The sequence below is a fragment of the Podarcis pityusensis genome (assembly GCF_964106645.2).
Source record: "Podarcis pityusensis genome assembly, chromosome: 9".
NCBI lineage: Eukaryota > Metazoa > Chordata > Lepidosauria > Squamata > Lacertidae > Podarcis > Podarcis pityusensis.
Genome location: NC_138034.1, coordinates 4,809,260 through 4,828,402, shown reverse-complemented (window position 1 = coordinate 4,828,402; position 19,143 = coordinate 4,809,260). Strand labels below are relative to the sequence as shown.

General features: G+C 45.7%; 1 protein-coding gene across 3 annotated transcripts in view; it reads left to right on the top strand.

Annotated features, from left to right (window-relative positions):
- The first annotated feature begins 41 nt into the window (after window positions 1–41).
- The window catches only part of DOK7 (docking protein 7), a 34,332-nt gene continuing 15,230 nt past the window's right edge, over window positions 42–19,143 (top strand). For 2 of the 3 annotated variants that reach the window (XM_081021538.1, XM_081021537.1), the window contains exons 1-7: window positions 42–673; window positions 837–882; window positions 5,109–5,339; window positions 8,679–8,879; window positions 10,901–11,020; window positions 13,951–14,058; window positions 15,569–16,437. In XM_081021538.1, coding sequence (XP_080877664.1) covers window positions 617–673; window positions 837–882; window positions 5,109–5,339; window positions 8,679–8,879; window positions 10,901–11,020; window positions 13,951–14,058; window positions 15,569–16,437 — 1,632 coding nt within the window. In that variant the 5' untranslated portion in view covers window positions 42–616. The remainder of the gene's footprint in view (window positions 674–836; window positions 883–5,108; window positions 5,340–8,678; window positions 8,880–10,900; window positions 11,021–13,950; window positions 14,059–15,568; window positions 16,438–19,143) is intronic. The other variant, XM_081021536.1, reaches the window with a different exon arrangement.

The window sequence follows — 19,143 nt, the reverse complement described above, 5'->3', positions numbered from 1 at the left end:
TGTATGTGCATTTAGGGTTTTTTTTGGGGGGGGGGAGTTCCCCCTCAGTGCATCACTTTACACTTGCTTGTGTTGAACCGTGTTTGCCATTTTACTGCCCATTCAATTTGGAGAAATCCTTTGGGGCTTCTACTTGTTTTTGGTACTGTAGACCTGATAGCTTCAGTGCTCGCCTCTAACTTTTGATCCTTTATGAACAATGAGCGAAAGCCAGAGAGAAGGCGAGGCAGCAAGCAGGGCGCTCCTTGCAAGGGCTAGTCCCGCAGGAGGCCGGGGGAGGCGAGCCCCTCGGGCGTCAGGTTTCCCAGGGGCAGTCGATCGCGATGTCGATCTTTCTTTCCCCCTCCCCCTATTCCCGATCCCTTCTTCGCTGGCGGGGAGGAGGAGGAGGAGGAGGTGGAGGCGCCCGTTTGGGGTTCGACCCCGGTGCCCCAACGCCACCAGCCCTGTCGGGCTCTCCGGCCGCCTCCCTCCGGCGCGCTCCCCTTTCTTCTCCCGGCTCGCCTCCGCCCCGCCTGCTCCCACTCGCAGCAGTGACCCAATAAAGCTATTTTGAAAGTGACCCCCGCAGCAGCTCAGCCCAGCCGGCAGCAGCTGTCGGAAATCATGACTGAAGATGACGGATTCCGCGGTGGTGGTGGAGGGCCCGCTCAAGTGGAGAGACGGCAAAAAGGTCCCCGGCGCCAAGCTCCCCCCGGCCTGCGTTTTCTGCCTGGGGGCTGGGGGGTCGGGCGGGGGGTCGGGGGGCTGCCGGCGGGGCTCGGCGCGGGAGAGGGGCGAGGGAAGGCGCGCCGCTCCCCGCCACCAACGCCTTGTCTCTCTTTCTGTCTCCGCAGTGGAAGAACCGATGGGCGGTGCTGCGCAAACCTTCGCCGGTGGCGGGTGAGTCCGGGAGCGGGGGGGGGGGGGACGACGGGACAAAGGGGCTTTTCGCTCTTTCCTCCTTGCTTTTCCCCCTTCGCAATGCGACGCGCGAGAGGGTTCCGCGGGCGCGCCGGGAGAGCGAGGGGACCCCGTGCGCCTTGGGAGAGAGAGGGCAGCTGGCGCCGCGGCGCCCGGAGCCGAAGGGAAGGAGGCGAGCAGCGCGCTCTCCCCAGCGCCTCTCGCCCCCTCGCTGCCCTTGCCCGTCTCGCGGCTCTTCCTTTCCCCTTCCTGTTCTGGCGGCCGGAGGGCGCGCTAATTATAGAAAGAGGATATGGAAGGGGCCTGGAAGCCTGCGCGGATCAGTTGATCCTCCTCTATAAAAACCAAATCTTGGATTCAGTTTCGAACCATTTCTATATTAAGAAGGCCATGCTATGGGCCGGGTCCTCTCAGTCTGCTGCTGTATATTAAACACTAGCTGCGGGGCATAATATAAATAAATAAACACAGCGTAATATAAGATTATCCCGCTCCTAGTTTTTTTCTGATGAAACCGTCTACAGTATAGGCTAGCTGCCTTTCAAAAGACCCACACCTTTCAATTAACTAATTCCACTTGCATTCTTTTCTAGCTAGTTACATGCTGCCTCCATTTGTCTCTGTTCTTCAGCCTTTCTTTCCTTCCCAGTGACAATTGCCTCTTCTCTATGTATTCCCATACCATTCTTCCCATAAGACATGGCTGTGATAATGAATGGATAGGCAGAGCTTTCTTTTTAATGCATGTATTATATTGGGTTTTTGAATATTAAAATTAACTTATATTGGATTGAAATGCATGCTGCAATAAATACTGAAATACACTTGCCTTCCCCCTGTTGGTAATCTTGCATGGATATGTAAAAAGTACAGTTTCAAGAAAAGTTCATAATTCTTGAGAGATATTTTATTTATTGCCATAAATTAATCTTACTCATGTTGAATGGATAACAAAAAATTAAACAAACTTTCTTAGGTAAAATGTGTTATTCCAGCAACCTCTTTGGGGACCTCTCAGAATAATTTACATTTTTGGAACAATAGGTATCATAAGTGGAATTATATATCACATAACTTTTATCTGCTCTTTGATTAGAGGTTATCTATCTATCTATCTATCTATCTATGAGAGACATTTTTGTATGTGCTGTAACATTTTAAAAAAATGCATCAAGAGCTTTATGTCACATAAAAAGTGTGTGCCAATAGGTTCTCAATATTAAAAATAAAAAGTAAAAGTGGAGGAAAGCACCCCCCCCAAATGACCTGTAACTGATCTTTATGGTTGCCCAGTTCTAGTAAGGTGGACATGCTCTAGACATTTCAGGGTAATCCTCCCACCCTTGTTGCATCAGAATGAGATAAGGCTGGCTTGAACTTTGACTCCTCTGCCGGAGAGGAGATCCCAGTCTCCAGAATTGCCCTTCCTTACATCTCAAAAGCAGGATCTGTGCTCTTCTTTTTATGCTCTCTTTTATTTTAATGACACATCTTCAACAAGGGCTTAGGTTTTTTTCTTTTAAAAAGTATGTTGCAGGTGAAGATAGGTGAGCTCTGTGGGGGCTGAGTCTTTTCTGCCATCTGTTTCTGGCTTGTGATGGGGAGGGAGAAGCAGAGTCTAGATAAGGCAGATGCTACATCGTTTTGCGGCAATTATTCTACTTCTCCCCACCCTGCCATTTCTTCAAAGGAGTCAGTTGGGGCTTGCTTTTCTTTGGGGAGCACTTGGCAGACAAGAATGGAGAGGGTATGCTTGAGCTGTCTGCTTCTTTCCTAAACTACATGATTGCAGGAAGGCATTTTCCTTGGCCTTTTCTGTTGGTCTAGGGCAGCAGGGAAGTGGATGAACTGGAAGTACACCTGCCCCTTTCTCTATCCTGTTACACCATCCCCTCAAGTTCAAGTGGACTGGGCAGAGAGGAACAACTGGGCAGAGGGGGCACCACAGTTTGAGAAGGACTTTGACAAGCTGAAACATGTGCAGTGGAGGGCGACCAAGATGATCTGGTCTGGAAACCAAGCCTTAAGATGAATAGTTAAAGGAGTTGGGTATGTTTCGCCTAGGAAACAGGAAAATGAGAGGAGATATGATAGCCTACTTCAAATATCTGAAGGACTGTCAATCGCATGGAAGATGGAGTGAGCTTGTTTGCTCCTGCTCCAGAGAGCAGGACCCAATCCAAAGAATCCAAATTACAAGAAAGGAGATTCCAACTAAACATCAGGAAGAACTTTCTGATAGGCTATCTCAGAATGTGGTGGAGTATCCTTCACTGGAGGTTTTTGAACAGAGGTTGGATCTGTCAGGGATTATTTGCAGGGGGTTGGACTAGATGATCCTTGGGGGTCCCTTACAACTCTATGATTCTATCAAAAGGAGGTACAATTCCTCATAGCCTTTCTGTTTTTACTCCCATTTTTCTCTCCTGCCTTTGCTGCCCTTCTCAGGGCTGAGCAAGCATAATAGGCAATAGACACCTGCGAAGTTGCAGTCCCTTGCTCTTGCCCTTGGGCTTTCTTCCATTTGACTTCACCATTGGCTTATCTTCAGGAGTGACAAACTACACTTTCCCCTATTCTCAGTGACATGGGTAGGATGTAGTACCCTTGGGTACAACGCAGTGGTGGAGGCCTCAAAGGGTTTGCCTTATAGGGGAAACCTCAAAGGATTCGCATATGAAAATGCACTGACTTGGTTTTAAATAAGAGTTTTGAGGCCTCAGTGACTAAGCAACTTTAGTCCCACTTACCTGAAAATAAGTCCTAATGAATTCAGTCGGACTTACTTCTGAGTAGACATGAATAGGATTGTGCTGTAACTCAGCATTTGCTAGGGTGGAAACAGGAGCTGCTTCTCCCATATTTGTTACTTAATACCACAAACCTCGCAGCAAGATCTATGGCAGCCAGTGGTCCTTTAGCAGCTCCATCACTCAGATGTGGATCCCATCTTCCACTTCGTAGGCCCATTTTTCTCAGGAGTGAAGCTCTTCGGTAGTTCCTTAAAGAAGGTCCTCATGGTGACTAATGAAAAGAAGAAAGCCTTGCCTAAGAAGAAGAAAAGGCTACACAGTGCCAGTCCTCTCAGGTCTTCAGTCAACACTAAAGACTCAGAGAGACTACCAACCACAAGTCTAAGTGACAACACCACAAGACTTTGAGCATTTAATTGTTTAAATGCTAAATTGCTTATTTTATTATACTGTCTATAAACCATGTGTCAGGTGCGGGTGGTGGTTGCTCGTGAGTAACCAGGCAGGACTCCGACCTGTCTTTTACAGGTTTTATTGGTGCAAACTATTTACAGTGCAGAACCACAAAGTTCATGTCCGTCTTAGTCACTTGCAGATTCCGGGAGTGGCCCCTTCCGGTTTCTCCCCCAACACAAGAACTTAGACACCCTGAATCTCTGCCTCCCCTCTTTACGTTTCACCCCTCTGCGTAAGCTGGGCGACGGAAATGTTATGTGTGCCTCCTGGCCAGCCGGGCTAGGTGAGGCGCTTGGGCTCTCAGCAGCATCTTCGAGCCCTCCCTTTGCTTGGCTGCCCCCTTCCCTCTCTTCTCCGCTGGAGGTGTGGGTTCCCCACTGCTGGACGAGGAGCTGCTCCTCAGAAGCATCGGAGGCTCTCTGTATCCCCCTGCCTCCCTCCCCTGTTCCGATGGCAGTCCCCTGATACCATGATAAGAACGTTTGAAAAAAGAAGCCTGTGCATTGAAAATATGGAAATAAATAATTATTCTCATTCTAGTGTTTTGGTAGTAGCATGTGAAATGAGGGTGATTTCTTTCCTGCTTTCTTCAGAACAGTCACAGTGACAGAACTGGGAAGAGATATAGACAATATATGTTTATTTTCTGAATAGCTAACAAAAGATAGCATTAGGATAACGACATAGATTTTGTTTTTAACCCATAAATTCATGTTGATAATCTTGCGGAGTGGTGGAATTATTTTTTCCACAAGGTGAGATGGCTTTGTAGAACATGGCAATGTTTGCACACCTGAATTAGCGTAGTACCTGTAATTATTCCTTTTGTATCTGATAAGTGCTTATATATGGTGCTTTATCATCTATATTATCTGATTAGGAAATGTTTCAGGAAATGAGTCCTGGTTAATACTAAGGATAAATTCTGATCAGCGTGAGAATAAATGTTGCAATGCATCCATACTTTGTATTTGATCACAGGCTTCCATCTTTCAGATTGCTTGCTTATGCTTATATACAAGGAAAGATCTGAACGACTGAAGGGGCTGAAGGAGAGGAACAGCGTGACTTTGGAAGACATCTGTGGCCTGGATCCTGGGCTTTGTTATGAGGGTCTGAATCACACTCTTGCCATCATCTGTTTGAGTCAAGTTGTTATGCTGGGCTTTGAAAACAAGGAAACCATGCATGCCTGGGATCTGCGCATTCGCTACAGTTTAGGTGAAGGTAATGTTTGCTTCCTTTAAACATATGGTTCATTTGGTTAAAGCAAAAATATTGTGTACAGGAATGTGCTTTTGGTGCATAAGGGAATTTCTGAAGTACTTTGTGATATACCGTATTTTTCGCTCCATAAGACACACCTGACCATAAGTTGCACCTAGTTTTTAGAGGGGGAATTCAAGAAAAAAAAATTAATTAAAGGAAGTGCTGAGCAGAACCTGTATGCATCCCAGGCTCTGCTCAGCGCTTCCTTTCACGAGCTGCACGGAGCGTGTGTGCGGCGCTTGCAGGCTTTCCCCTGAGGAGGGAGAAGGGTAGCCCGTCTCCCTCCTCGGGGAAAAGCCCCCAAGAGCCACACACACACTCCGTGCGGCTCTTTAAAGGGAGCGCGGCTCTTGGGGGCCACCTCCTGCAAAAGCCAGGGATAGCCGCGCAAAGCCTCCGCAGGACAGCAGGATGAAGGTTCCCCGCTGCCCTGCGAAGACTTTGCGCCGCTAAGGCAGAAGCTAAAACAGCTAGAGGGAGCGCTGCGCAGCACTTTCTCTAGCTGTTCTGGCTTCTGGGGTAGCCCGCGAAACCTCTGCAGGGCAGCGGGGAGCCTTCATCCCACTGCCCTGTGGAGGCTTCGCGGGCTACCCCAGAGCTGCTCAGGAGCGTGGGGCATCTGCGCGCAGCCTGCCCGCTGCTCCCAGGGCTGGCGGGGGAAGCCCGGGTTCCCGCCCCCCAGCCCCAGGGACCACACATTCACTCCATAAGACGCACAGACATTTCCCCTTAGGTTTTAAGAGGAAAAAAGTGTGTCTTATGGAGCGAAAAATACAGTAGCTTTGAGACCAGAGAGGGGGGGAAAAAACCATTAACAATTTTACTAGCTTATGTGCAAACCTAAACAACTGTTTGGCTCCCATGGGCTTTGTAAACCTAGCATCAGTGACCATTTATACATATCAGCAAATTCATTCATGTACCTCTGCTTTTGTGAAGGTGAATAACATGGAGTTATCTCATAGCTCTGAGCCATCCCACATTGGTCCAGAAGTATTGTGAGTCCACTATGCTTCAGAGACTACACAACTCTTGCTTTGTGTTTTGGTTGAATCATGCTTCCCCTTATCCTATTTTATTTTATTTTTGTTTTTTTACAATGATATTGTTAACATATGATGGTTCCCTGGTCCTTGGTTGCCTTCTACAATTAGTTTGGCTACTTGTCCCTCTTTTCTTTTGCTTTTTATAGCATCTCTCAGGACAGAGATTGGGAACTTGTGGCTCTCCAGATGTTATTGCACTAGAAATCGCATCTTTGTTTGGGGCTGATGGGAGTTGGAGTGCGACAACATCTGGAGAAATGGAGGACCAGAGTTTCCCCAATCCTATCTTGGGGCTGTTGTCATGACTACTTCATCCATAGCTGTCATGTAAAAAAGTCAGTCTCATGAAGCTTGATGGTCTCAGCATTTTACACACCATTGCGGATCTACCTGAATATGAGTGCTGATATGCAGGAGCTTGAAGCTGGCACACCAGAAAGCTGTGTTATAAGGAAAAATTGGGGTTCTTAACCAATATCTCCATCTGTTGATGCTTAATTCCCACTCCCTACTTCTCCCATGCAGATGCCCCCTAGGTCATTTCAACCATCTGTGACTCTAAGACTGGAAGTAGGCTTAGGTAAGGGGAAAGCTGCAAGAGGAGTGTTGCTTCACTCTCTCTTGCTGGTTTATTTCTCCCCTGCAAGTGTCCCTGTACCACTGAGATGATAACTCACTTGATGGACTTCACTTGATGGAGAGCAGATTTTCTGAATACAGTGGTACCTCGGGTTTCAGACTCTTCAGGTTACATACGCTTCAGGTTACAGACTCCGCTAACCCAGAAATAGTGCTTCAGGTTAAGAACTTTGCTTCAGGATGAGAACAGACATTGTGCTCGGCAGCGCGGCAGCAGCAGGAGGCCCCATTGGCTAAAGTGGTGCTTCAGGTTAAGAACGGACCTCTGGAACGAATTAAGTACTTAACCCGAGGTACCACTGTAGTTGCGACTTGAGTATAAGTGAGAGCCAGTGTGGTGTAGTGGTTAAGAGCGGTGGACTCGTAATCTGGTGAACCGGGTTCGCTTCCCCGCTCCTCCACATGCAGCTGCTGGGTGACCTTGGGCCAGTCACACTTCTCTGAAGTCTCTCAGCCCCATTCACCTCACAGAGTGTTTGTTGTGGGAGAGGAAGGGAAAGGAGAATGTTAGCCGCTTTTGAGACTCCTTCGGGTAGTGATAAAGTGGGATATCAAATCCAAACTCCTCTTCTTCTTTTTCTCTCCCCCCCCCCCCCAACTTCACATCTTGTTAAAATGCAGCCTTCCCTTTGTTGCCATTAAATTAATGTCTTTTTCTGTGAAATATGAAAAAGATTGTTTCAGTACAGTGGTACCTCCGGTTAAGTACTTAATTCATTCTGGAGGTCCGTTCTTAACCTAAAACTGTTCTTAACGTGAAGCACCACTTTAGCTAATGGGGCCTCCTGCTGCCGCTGCGCTGCCAGAACACGATTTCTGTTCTCATCCTGAAGCAAAGTTCTTAACCCGAGGTACTATTTCTAGGTTAGCAGAGTCTGTAACCTGAAGCGTCTGTAACCTGAGGTACAACTGTAGTTGGAAGTTCTTTGTTTTCCCTATGAGCCATCAGAGTAAATGAGTTGCTCTTAAAATATTCAGCCCTTTGCTGTTATATATTTAAAAATAGAATTAAAATAAAATTGTAATGAAATTACAGGAAAAGAGGTTACCAGCACCAAGTTTTATTTTATGTCTTGTAGCCTTGCTAAGCGTCATTATATGAACATGGATTAGCATGAACATTTTTATGTTAGTGGTAATGAAACCAGTCTTCGTGCGCATTTTACTGTTTAATTAAAGGTAAAGGTACCCCTGCCCGTATGGGCCAGTCGTGTCCGACTCTAGGGTTGTGCGCTCATCTCACTTAAGAGGCCGTGAGCCAGCGCTGTCCGCAGACACTTCCGGGTCACGCGGCCAGCGTGACGAAGCTGCTCTGGCGAGCCAGCACCAGCGCAGCACACGGAAACGCCGTTTACCTTCCCGCTGTAAAGCGGTACCTATTTATCTACTTGTACTTAGGGGTGCTTTCGAACTGCTAGGTGGGCAGGAGCTGGGACCGAAAGACGGGAGCTCACCCCGCCACGGGGATTCGAACCGCCGACCATGCGATCGGCAAGTCCTAGGCACTGAGGTTTTACCCACAGCGCCACCCGCGTCCCATTACTGTTTAATTATTTTTGGCAAAATGATTAAATTAATCTCTTGTACTTTCATTTCTCCCTCCTTCTGATAGTTCACAGGTTTCATGTTGTGGTAGCACCAGGAACTAAACTGGAGAGTGGTCCAGCAACTCTCCACTTTTGCAATGATATCCTAGTACTAGCAAAAGATAACCCACCCTCTATCATGGGACAATGGAAACTCTCAGATCTGCGACGCTACGGAGCTGTTCCTAATGGATTTGTCTTTGAAGGAGGAACTCGGTGTGGTTTCTGTGAGTTTTCTGCACTTAAATTTTGATTAGCTTTTTGAATATAGAAAATTGTAGGATGATAGCATCTCATCAGTTAGGGATCTGTATGTAAGAATATATATATTAAAAATATTAGGGCTGCAAATAAAGTGGCAAAATGGTCCTAAAATATAATGTTCTATTATGTCTGTGAACAACTATGGGGCTGTGAAACTGTGTGGATGTGCATTCTTCTCAGAAAGGGGAGGTTTATTTGCACAGCTTGACATATCCCACCCCGTTCTATGGCTTTTAGTCACATTGGCTAGCTGTGCCCCTTTGATAATGAATGTATTCTCTTCCAAGAACTGGAAAAACATTATTCTGTCAAGTAATGTAGAGCATTCATAGGGCATTGTAGACATCAATAAATTAGAGGTAAAATGAATTTTTGTGAGGTTTGATTTTTGTGTTGAAATATGAATATTGAAATATGAATATGGATGAACCTTTCAATACAGCTAAGCAAATCTCTCTCTCTCTCTCTCCCTCTCCCCCTCCCTCTCTCACTCACACACACAATCAAAATAGTGTATTTTCCCATTTTTTTGTTAATCACAGTTCAAACAGACCTATGCAAATGCCCCCCCCCCCGAACTTAATGTTTAGGCGCCAGGGAATTTTGTAGTCCCTTTGGGAGCAAGGGAACTGTGCATTCTCAAAATTTCTCAGAATAAGCTTGGAGAATCTCTTTTATACACTTTCTGAAAGCCTTCCATCTTCCTTGTACAGAAATAATGATTTGACTCAACATTGTGAAATTTACCCAGTTAATTTCAATTGCCTCTCCCGCTTTGTTTAACTTTGATTCAGTGATTGATTTTGCTGATTTATTAGCATACTCACAAACTCTTGAGTCTATTTTTAAATAAAGCATATTTTGGGTTTTGCAAGGTAATTTTTTAAAAGAAAGAAATGGTTTTTTTCAAAGGGATTTCCAAGTTTTTTTAAAAAAGAATTTTTAAATTGAGCTGTTGGAAGAACAATATTCTTACTCTGTAAAAATGTTGGTTTTTTTAATGGATATTCAACTGCTGTCCACTATAATGGCTCCCCCTAGTGAGTAGCAAAGGAGGCAGCTATTTTTATGAGTTTGAATTTTCCAAAATTCACCTCAGAACAGGTGTTGGGGGGGGGCAGGAAACAGATCCCCTGCAAAAGAATTTTGTCTCCCTGTCATTAAAATATTTCCTAATAAAAATACCCCATTTGAAACAGCTGTGAACCAGTCCATGTCAGTTTATTACAGGATTTGGGAGCTAACCCTATGGACTATTTTAGGGATTGTGTGGTTTCCTGGAGCCTTAATATCCAGATTTCACTCACTTTATTCCTATGTCTAGAATGTGGATAAATATTAGATAATGTTTCAGGGGGGATACTTGAAACAGACTGAAAAATTAAGAATCATTTTTGTCAATGAAATAATAAAAAAGACTTTTTGGATTATTTCTAGAAAAAAAATAAGTAGTAAAATAATATTTAAAAAGGAAAGGCAGTTAAAATTTCATTTTGAAAGCATTTTATCACTATTCATTCTAGACTGTAATAATATATTCAAAATGTTTGATAGAAGATCGGGTTCTTGTTTCATTGTGTCCAAACCACCGTAAAAAAAAAGCCTTCTGCAACTATGTGGTTTTTGCTATATTTAATTATCCACTAAGACAAGAGCCCAATAATGTGTTGCCCTTCACAAACAAAAGTTCACAATGTAGCGCAAGATAGCACCTTTTCCTCTCTGGTTCAGGAATTTGACCAAAACAGCAACCACAAGTCCATATTATTATAGTGCTTTGGTCTAGTACAGAAACACTGTACACAGGTACACAGGTTAAGAACCTCTGAAATGTGACCGCTTAAGGATAAGATCTTTCTGGAAGCAATTCTAGAGCCAGCATAGCATATAGATTGCTCCTTAGGTTCTTTTGATGTTGCATAAATATGCCAATGTGTCCTTCATCCAGAATTAAAATCGTCCTAAACGTTTTGCTTTCTTTCAGGGGCTGGTGTGTTTTTTTTATCTTGCATGGAAGGAGAAAAGATCAGCTTTCTCTTTGATTGCATTGTTCATGGCATCTCTCCAATGAAAGGCCCTTTTGGTCTACGTCCAGTCCTGCCAGGTTAGTTTTGGATGTATAGCATAACTAGCACTTTTTTCAGCCGGAACTCAGTTCCAGCACCTCCCAGGTAGGCGCCATTGCCATTATAAGAGAACAAGGGGTGCATTTATAGTGAGTTCTGGCACCTCTTTTTCTAGAAAAATAGCACTGTGCATAACCATGTAACAAGGGAGTTTAGCTTGTATAATATATTTCACTTTGATTGGAATAAGAGGTTCTGGATGCATAAAATGTTTGTCATCATTAAACATCAAAATACAATTACATGTACATTTTTCCTTGGATTGTCTAAATAAAAGGTATATATATAGTTGCATAGGTAAAGAGACCCCTGACAGTTACGTCCAGTCGCGAATGACTCTGGGGTTGCGGTGCTCATCTCGTTTTACTGGCCGAGAGAGGCGGCGTTTGTCTGCAGACAGTTTTCCCGGGTCATGTGGCCAGCATGACTAAGCTGCTTCTGGCGAAACCAGAGCAGCGCACGGAAACGTCGTTTACCTTCCCGCCGGAGCAGTACCTGTTTATCTACTTGCCCTTTTTGGTGTGCTTTCGAACTGCTAGGTTGGCAGGAGCTGGGACTGAGCAATGGGAGCTCACCCCATGGCGGGGATTCGAACTGCTAACCTTCTGATCGGCAAGCCCTAGGCTCTGTGGTTTAGACCACAGCGCCACCTGTGTCCCATATAGTTGCATAAATGTTTATAAATGTTAAAAAGCTAGAGGGGGACCCAACTTTAATTTGAGATGTTGAGTTGAGTTGCATCACACTACTCTGAAAATTAACTTGTTAAACTTTGACATAATTGGAAGTTGCCAGGTAATTAATTTTGAAAGCAAAAATTTTCCTTGCTAGGCAACCATCAAGAGCATTGCTATTAGTTCAGTTTAGTATCAGGTGAATCATAGGATCATAGAATTGTAGAGTTGGAAGGGACTCAAGTGGCAACTGGTCTAATGCCCTGCAATGCAGGAATCTCAACTACAACAGATGACCAAACATCCTCTGCTTATAAACCTCCAAGGAGAGTCCACTACATTCTAAAGAAGTCCATTCCACTGTCAAAAAGCTCTTACTGTCAGAAAGTTCTTCCCGATGTTTAGTTGGCATCTCCTTTCTTGTAATTTGAAACTATTGGTTCAAGTCCTATCCTCCAGAGCAGGAGAAAACAAGCTTGCTTCATCTTCCATGGGACATACCCAACTCCCTCAACCATTCCTCATCAGTCTTGGTTTCCAGACCCTTGATTATCTTGGTCACTCTCCTCTGCACATGTTCTAGCTTGTCAATATTCAATATCCAATTGTGATTCCCCGAACTGGACACAGTACTCCAGGTGTGGTCTGACCAAGGCAGAATAGAGTGGTGCTACACCCTGAGAACGGCTGGCTGGCAGGCTAAACCAAGTGAGGGTAGCCAATGGATCTTAAATCCTTGGTGAGTTAGGGACTTGCCCTGCATGTGAAGACAGGCTCTGGTGGATTGAGCAGAAGAGACCCACAGTGGGCCAATGGTCAAGAAGGCAGCGACTGCTGTCAAGGGAAGTAAGGACAGATGGGGCTCAACCTCGGAGAAGCAAAATTCTGATCCTAAACCTCCGCTGCCTTTTGGGATATCTCTGGGAGAAGAAAAGTCTCAGGAGTAAACCCTAGACAAATCCAGAGTGGAGTCCCTAAGATGGTTGGATACACTCCTTCCAGCAACTCCTGCAGCCAAGCTGATGCCAAACATATTGCTCTGCTTTTCTTTGGACCACCTCAGCGAGGCCAAGGGGGCGGGTTGTTGCCTGGGCAGCCCAGGACCTCCAGACACACTGCCCATTCTTGCACCCTTTGGAGGTCACTTTGGTGCTGTTAACGCAAAGGTTAGACTTCACCCCTGGAGGCAGACTCCATTGTCTCTCGAGACAGATGGATGCCAACAACAACTGGTTGGTTAGAAGGAAACAATCATATTGTGTAGTTTGAAATACATGAATACATTATTAGCACCCCAAATTTTTAGTCCAAGCATCATTAGTTCAGTTGTATCTCATAGAATGAGACAAACCTTGAAGAAACATGATTTACAGGCCAATTCTACAAGTGTTGACTCAGCTGTAAATCCCAGTAGGCTCAATTGGGCTCACTTTCTGATAGGTGTGCATAGGATTTCAGCTGTTAAATATTTAGAACATTAACACTTAAACTTCAAAGTGGTTCAAGAAATCACTGTGTGGTCTTCAACAACCTAGATTAAAATTTGTGCATCCTACCAGATTAAATGAGGGCATGGTTGTCACTGAAGGGAAAGTAATATCTGATAAATGGTGAAAATAGCATTGATGTCTAGCTATTCAAATATCTTTTTACAAATGTATTAACTGTAATAATTACTGAAATTCCTGACTGGAAAATGGAAGAACAAGTATTGTTTGCCAAGAAGGAATTATGAATTTATCATTTTACAGTGGTACCTCGGGTTAAGAACTTAATTCGTTCTGGAGGTCCGTTCTTAACCTGAAACTGTTCTTAATCTGAGGTACCATTTTAGCTAATGGGGCCTCTGACTGCTGCCGCCGCACAATTTCTGTTCTCATTCTGAAGCAAAGTTCTTAACCCAAGGTACTATTTCTGGGTTAGCAGAGTCTGTAACCTGAAGCGTCTGTAACCTGAAGCGTCTGTAACCCGAGGTACCATTCCTGGAGGGAGTTATTAGCAGCTGATATTAAAAACCTCCCCTTCTGATGCTATGTGTAAAGATTTTGGGTGGCAGGAAAGAACAGAACTCCAGTACCTTGACTATAAAGCAACAAAGTGCTCATGTTTAAGGTTCGCAGGCAGCCTTGATGCTTGCTCCAGGTGCTCTACTTAGACTATTAAAGTGGAAGCATTTTTTTTTTTACAGCTAGGCCTCAGTTGTGATTTGTCACTTTGGTTTTGATTTTTTAAAGACCCCAGCATAAATCCTGCATGCACGGAAGAGAGAGTGGCCCATGAAGCTTTGCAGTTAGAGAAGCGACTCAGCCTTCTGTCCCATACAAGTTATCATGGGAGTGCAGGTAAGGACAAAGTACATCATCCACCTGGGCATTTGATCCTGTTTTCTCAGGCCTCTGACATAAGGGGTGGTGGCACGTGGGCCACAAGGCCTCTCCAGCTGACTCACCAACCACTTCTCCTGGGCCCCACAGCCTCTGAGGCCCCTCGCCTTCTGCAGCCCTGGTTCCAAGGCTGAACAGCCATTTCCCCCTGAGCAGCAGTACCAGATTGTGGGAGGCATGAAATTTCCACCGCCCCTGTTTGTGATGTCTCCCCGCCTGCTGCTGCTCCACTGATTTGCAAGAACAAGTGGGAAAGGGGGGGGCATGGCTGCCCACAGAGGAGGGGGTTGCTCTCTTTCCTCATGGGCAGGTCACCGTGTTTCTGTGCTATTGGAAAAAGAGAGGACTCTCCATGGGGTGTTTCTCTCTCATTGATCTCACCCACTGCAGGCTTTCAAGCCCCTAGAAGCTGGTCAGGGAGTGAATGTGCCCTCAAGTGGTGTCCCCTTACCCGATAAAGGGCTTTTCCGCACTTCCTGTTCCCCACATCTTTCCCCCATGGAAAGCACTCAGTCAGAGCAAATGGGAATTTGGGTTTTCCCCAGGTTGCCATTTGTTCTGATCTCTTGCGAGAGCAGGTTTTACTTTGGAAAGGAGCAGCCGGGCAAGGGTGAAAGCCCTTGAACATGTGTTTTCTAGGCATCACACAAGCGGAAGTGCGGATGAGCCCTTAAAAGGTAAAGGACCTCTGACAGTTATGTCCAGTCGCAGACGACTCTGGGGTTGTGGCGCTCATCTCGCTTTACAGGCCGAGGGAGCTGGCGTTTGTCCGCAGACAGTTTTTCCGGGTCATGTGGCCAGCATGACTAAGCCGCTTCTGGCGCAATGGAACACTGAAACCAGAGCAGTGCAAGGAAACGCCGTTTACCTTCCCGCCGGAGCAGTAACTATTTATCTACTTGCACTCTTGGGTGTGCTTTTGAACTGTTAGGTTGGCAGGAGCTGGGACCAAGCAATGGGAGCTCACACTGTTGCAGGGATTCGAACTGCCGACCTTCTGATTGCCAAGCCCAAGAGGCTCAGTGGTTTAAACCACAGCACCACCTGCATCCCTGGGACGAGCTCTTAGACTCCTCAAAATAGCTAAAGCTAAAGTCACATCTAGGCCATGGCTTTAGACTAGAGAGATGATGAGATGAAATTTGTCATTGGGTATATTTGCCGTTCTTCATTCTCCTGTAGCAGTTGTGGGGTACCTCTGGCCTAGTGGCCTAATTAAGTTTGGCATGAATCATAATTTGGTCCCGTTCTGGAACTGGCTGCACTAGGAAGTTTCCCACTGGAAAATCCCTAATGCAGCCAAGGGACTTGGTTTCTCTAAATTGAGTGTTACTCCCCTCACAGATGTAGTGATCTAGAACTCCCTGAACTGTCAAAGTCAGAAGTATGGCTGATAACCCAGCTATCATCTTTCTTTATAGTTCAGCCATTTCCACTTGAATCATCAATCTCCTTTCTTTCATCCTAGGTGATGACAGAAGCTTATCAAGTTCATCTTCGGACACAAGCCATTCTGATGCTAGCATTGGGAGCAGATTGACTATTTGGGCAGACCAGTCTTCAGCCAGTACTTCTCAAGAAAGTCATGGATTGCCCGCAGCAAAGGGAATTCATCTTGGGGAGGAGAAGGCCCATTCAGAAGGTGTCCGCAGCATCACCAAACCACCTCCTAAGCTTCTTCGATCCAGACAACTGCAAGAAATAGGCCGCCAAAGTTCTTCTGATAGTGGGATAGCTACTGGGAGTCATTCTTCTTACTCAGGAAGTTTTTCCTCATATGCTGGGAGCCTGGACATTTGCCGTGGTGATGAATTTGGATCATTGTTGAGTCTGCCGCTGAACCTCCCTTCAGACCAGAGTATATGCACTTGTCCGCCAGGTGATCACCTGAGGAGCCCTGGCCTGGAGTACCAAGTTCCCAGTTCCCTTAGACATGCCTATGACACACCCAGGAGTTTGCTACAGGTAGCTGCTAAAGACACACAAAGTTCAAGTTCAGATTCCTCATTATCCAAGGGTGAATCATCTCAAGAAATTAGTGACCTCAAACTGCCATTGCCGCATCTGGAAGCACAAGCTTCTCCTGAGCACAGAGGGGAAGGGGACATGCAAGCAGCTCTCCCCCAGGAACATGCCAAAGACTCATCGCTTGAGGCAAGCATAGATTTTGTTTCAAGGTGGTCACATATAAGACAACAAGCACAATTGTTAGATTCTAGAAGTACTGATGTGGCAACATTCGTTGGGGTCTCCAGCAGCCCATGTGAACTGTGTAGCTCTCCTTCTGGGACAACTCGAGCTTTCTTTTCACCTTGCCCGGTCTGTGGAGGGCTAAAGGTAAATCATTGTTCTGAGCACATGCTAGTCTTGTTTGTAGAATTGTGTGCATTTTATGGGCGGATAAATGCTACTATATTTGTGCCAATGGTAGCTAAAATCAGTTACCGTCAGGAAAACATTAACAACAACAGGTAAATGTTATTTTATTCATTACATTTATATCCAACCTTTTGTTCCATTGAATTCAGGGTGTCATGCTTAAGGTTACTGGGTGATTTCCCATGCAGACATTGACCAGCCCAGGTTTGCTGAGCTTCAGCCTTCATACCTTGTCCCAGGACTATGTGGAGCCTCTAAGATGGTTGGAGGGCACCTTGCACGCCTCCTTCCAGCAACTCCTGCAGCCAAGCTGGGGCCAAATGGATTGCTCTGCTTGCCTTTGGTCTTGTCATCTGAGCAGTCATACACACTGCCTGGGCTTGTGCCCCGGAGAGCTCACTTTAGTGCTGCTAACACGGTTGTTTGGCTTCACCCCTGGAGGTACACTCCACTGTCTATTGAGACAGACAAGTGCCAATGATTCTTTTACCATTTTGGAGGGCCAAATGTTCCTGAAGACAACTATTAAGTCTGTAGGAGAAATCAGTTTGTTCCATCAGAAATAACTGAACATATGTTCAGACTTTTATTAAAATAAATTGTGTTGGGCCATTCTGAGATGGCCTGTCTTAGGATATGGTTCCTGCCAGCCAGCTCGTAATTCAACTGAAGATTGCCCCTAGTCCAGGAGTGGGAACCTTTTCTCTATAAAGGGTCAATGGCACTGGCGGAGGAAGAGGAGTGCGAGGGGAGTGCACCGCCCCCGGCAGCACGATCCTGGTGAGGTGCCATCGCGGCTGCCCCCCTGCCCGCACTGGGTGCCACACCCCCGCAGGCGGCGTGCCATGCCCCCAGGACACACCATGCCCCTGCGGGTGGTGCGCCACGCCCCCAGGATGCACAACATGCCCCTGCGGGTGGCGCACCATGCCCCCGGGATGCGCGCCAGCCATGCCCCTGCCTGCTCTTCGCCCCCCGGTGCCAGAGCATGAAGCTCCGCCACTGGTCAGTGGTGCAATAGGTCAGTGTGTCTCGCTGCTAACCAGAAGGTTGGTGGTTTGAGCCCCCCCAGCGACAGCTGTGGGCAGGATTCCTGCATTGCAGGGGTCCCTTGGGGGTTCCTTCCAACTCTGGTGCTATGATTCTATTACCCTCTGGAAAAGCCAGTCAAGGGCTATAACTGATGGTGGGCCAAGCCAGAGCCAAAAATGAGCAGTATTTGCAGCATTTTAGAGCTCACTTGCTCTCTGTGCCACCTTGACTTTGAAACTGGGCCTAGCGTTGCATGCTGCCTGGGAGCCATCGGGCCCCAAGCCCAAGGCATTAGTGTTATTTTACCACTTGCTATATCTAGATGTTCAAGTGGAAAGTTTCATCCTTTTAAACAAAAGTGATTCAGTTCTTTGTCTCTGCAAAATCTTTAGGTGAGCAGCTCCACAATGTAACCATGCCTTATTGCTCTGGCATTTTAGCTCCTTGAGAATATGGTTGGTTGAATGTGGCCTGAAAATGAGACAAAACATGGTACTTATACTAGTGAAAAGTTTATTGCAACAGGTTGGGGGAGCATGAAAAAAGTTGGGCCAAGTACACTATAAAGTATTGAGTAAACATCATGGGTCATTCATATATATAATTCAGAGTCTGGTTACTGTGCTGGTTAAGAATATATGAAGTACCATAACTGAGGAACTTTAAATATAATGATCTTACTCAGCTGTCACAGTCTTGCTTGTGTCATTTCCCCCTGCTGTTCCTGGCGACTTCTTGACTGACTGGTTGCTTCCAGAGGCCTCCAGACAGAGACCATTGAGAAGGGGGAAGTTTGGGATGCCACTGTAATTTTAGCTTTTCTAATAATAGGGCAGTGGTGCAAAAAGTGTTAGGCAAATTGACCAGTCCTCTTTCAGAATTTGCCAAGGCCTGAGATGGGCAAATGGGAGGACTAGTATCTCTGAAAATGTGCCACGTTAGAAATTAAGTGCTTAGCGTGATTTCTAAATCAGCACATGTTCAGAATACCCGTTGTTAAGGAAAATCAATAGGAGAGCTGTTGTATCATGCTTGGCTTGCAAACCACCCTGGAATTTCTGAATGGTCACTGTTGATAACAGAATGCTAGACAGATGAACTTTGATTGCTGGGATGCCACAATTATTTTCCTGTTCTTATGAGGATTTGGTCCTACTCTTTGGCTTCCAGTCATTTGTCCCTCATATCTGCTGTGTGGTGGCTGCTTTATGTTTCTCAGTGATGAGGGAGCAAGCATGCAGCAGAGGCTTACTTCTTTATTGCTGCGCATATCCCAGGGCTGAGACAATACAGAAATATATACTAGGCTTGCTTTTTCTCCATTTAGCAGTGTGGGCCTACTTGCAGTGCGCTGGTCTGCATGTAACCATAAACCAAGAAATTCAGTGGTGTCCTGAACTTTCCAGAAGCAGGGGTTAGTGGCTAGTGGGATTGATTGATTTATTCATTACATTTCTATATCTCATGATAACAACTTTCTTGGGCAGCTTGCAATGTCAATAAACTATTAAAATGCATTGGTCACTTACAGAAGAATAAAACATCAGTCTTCAACAGAATTTAAAAGATTTAAGATTAATTTAAAGAAATTGAAGAAATTAAAAAAGGTTTGTGCCTGCCACAAAAAACTCT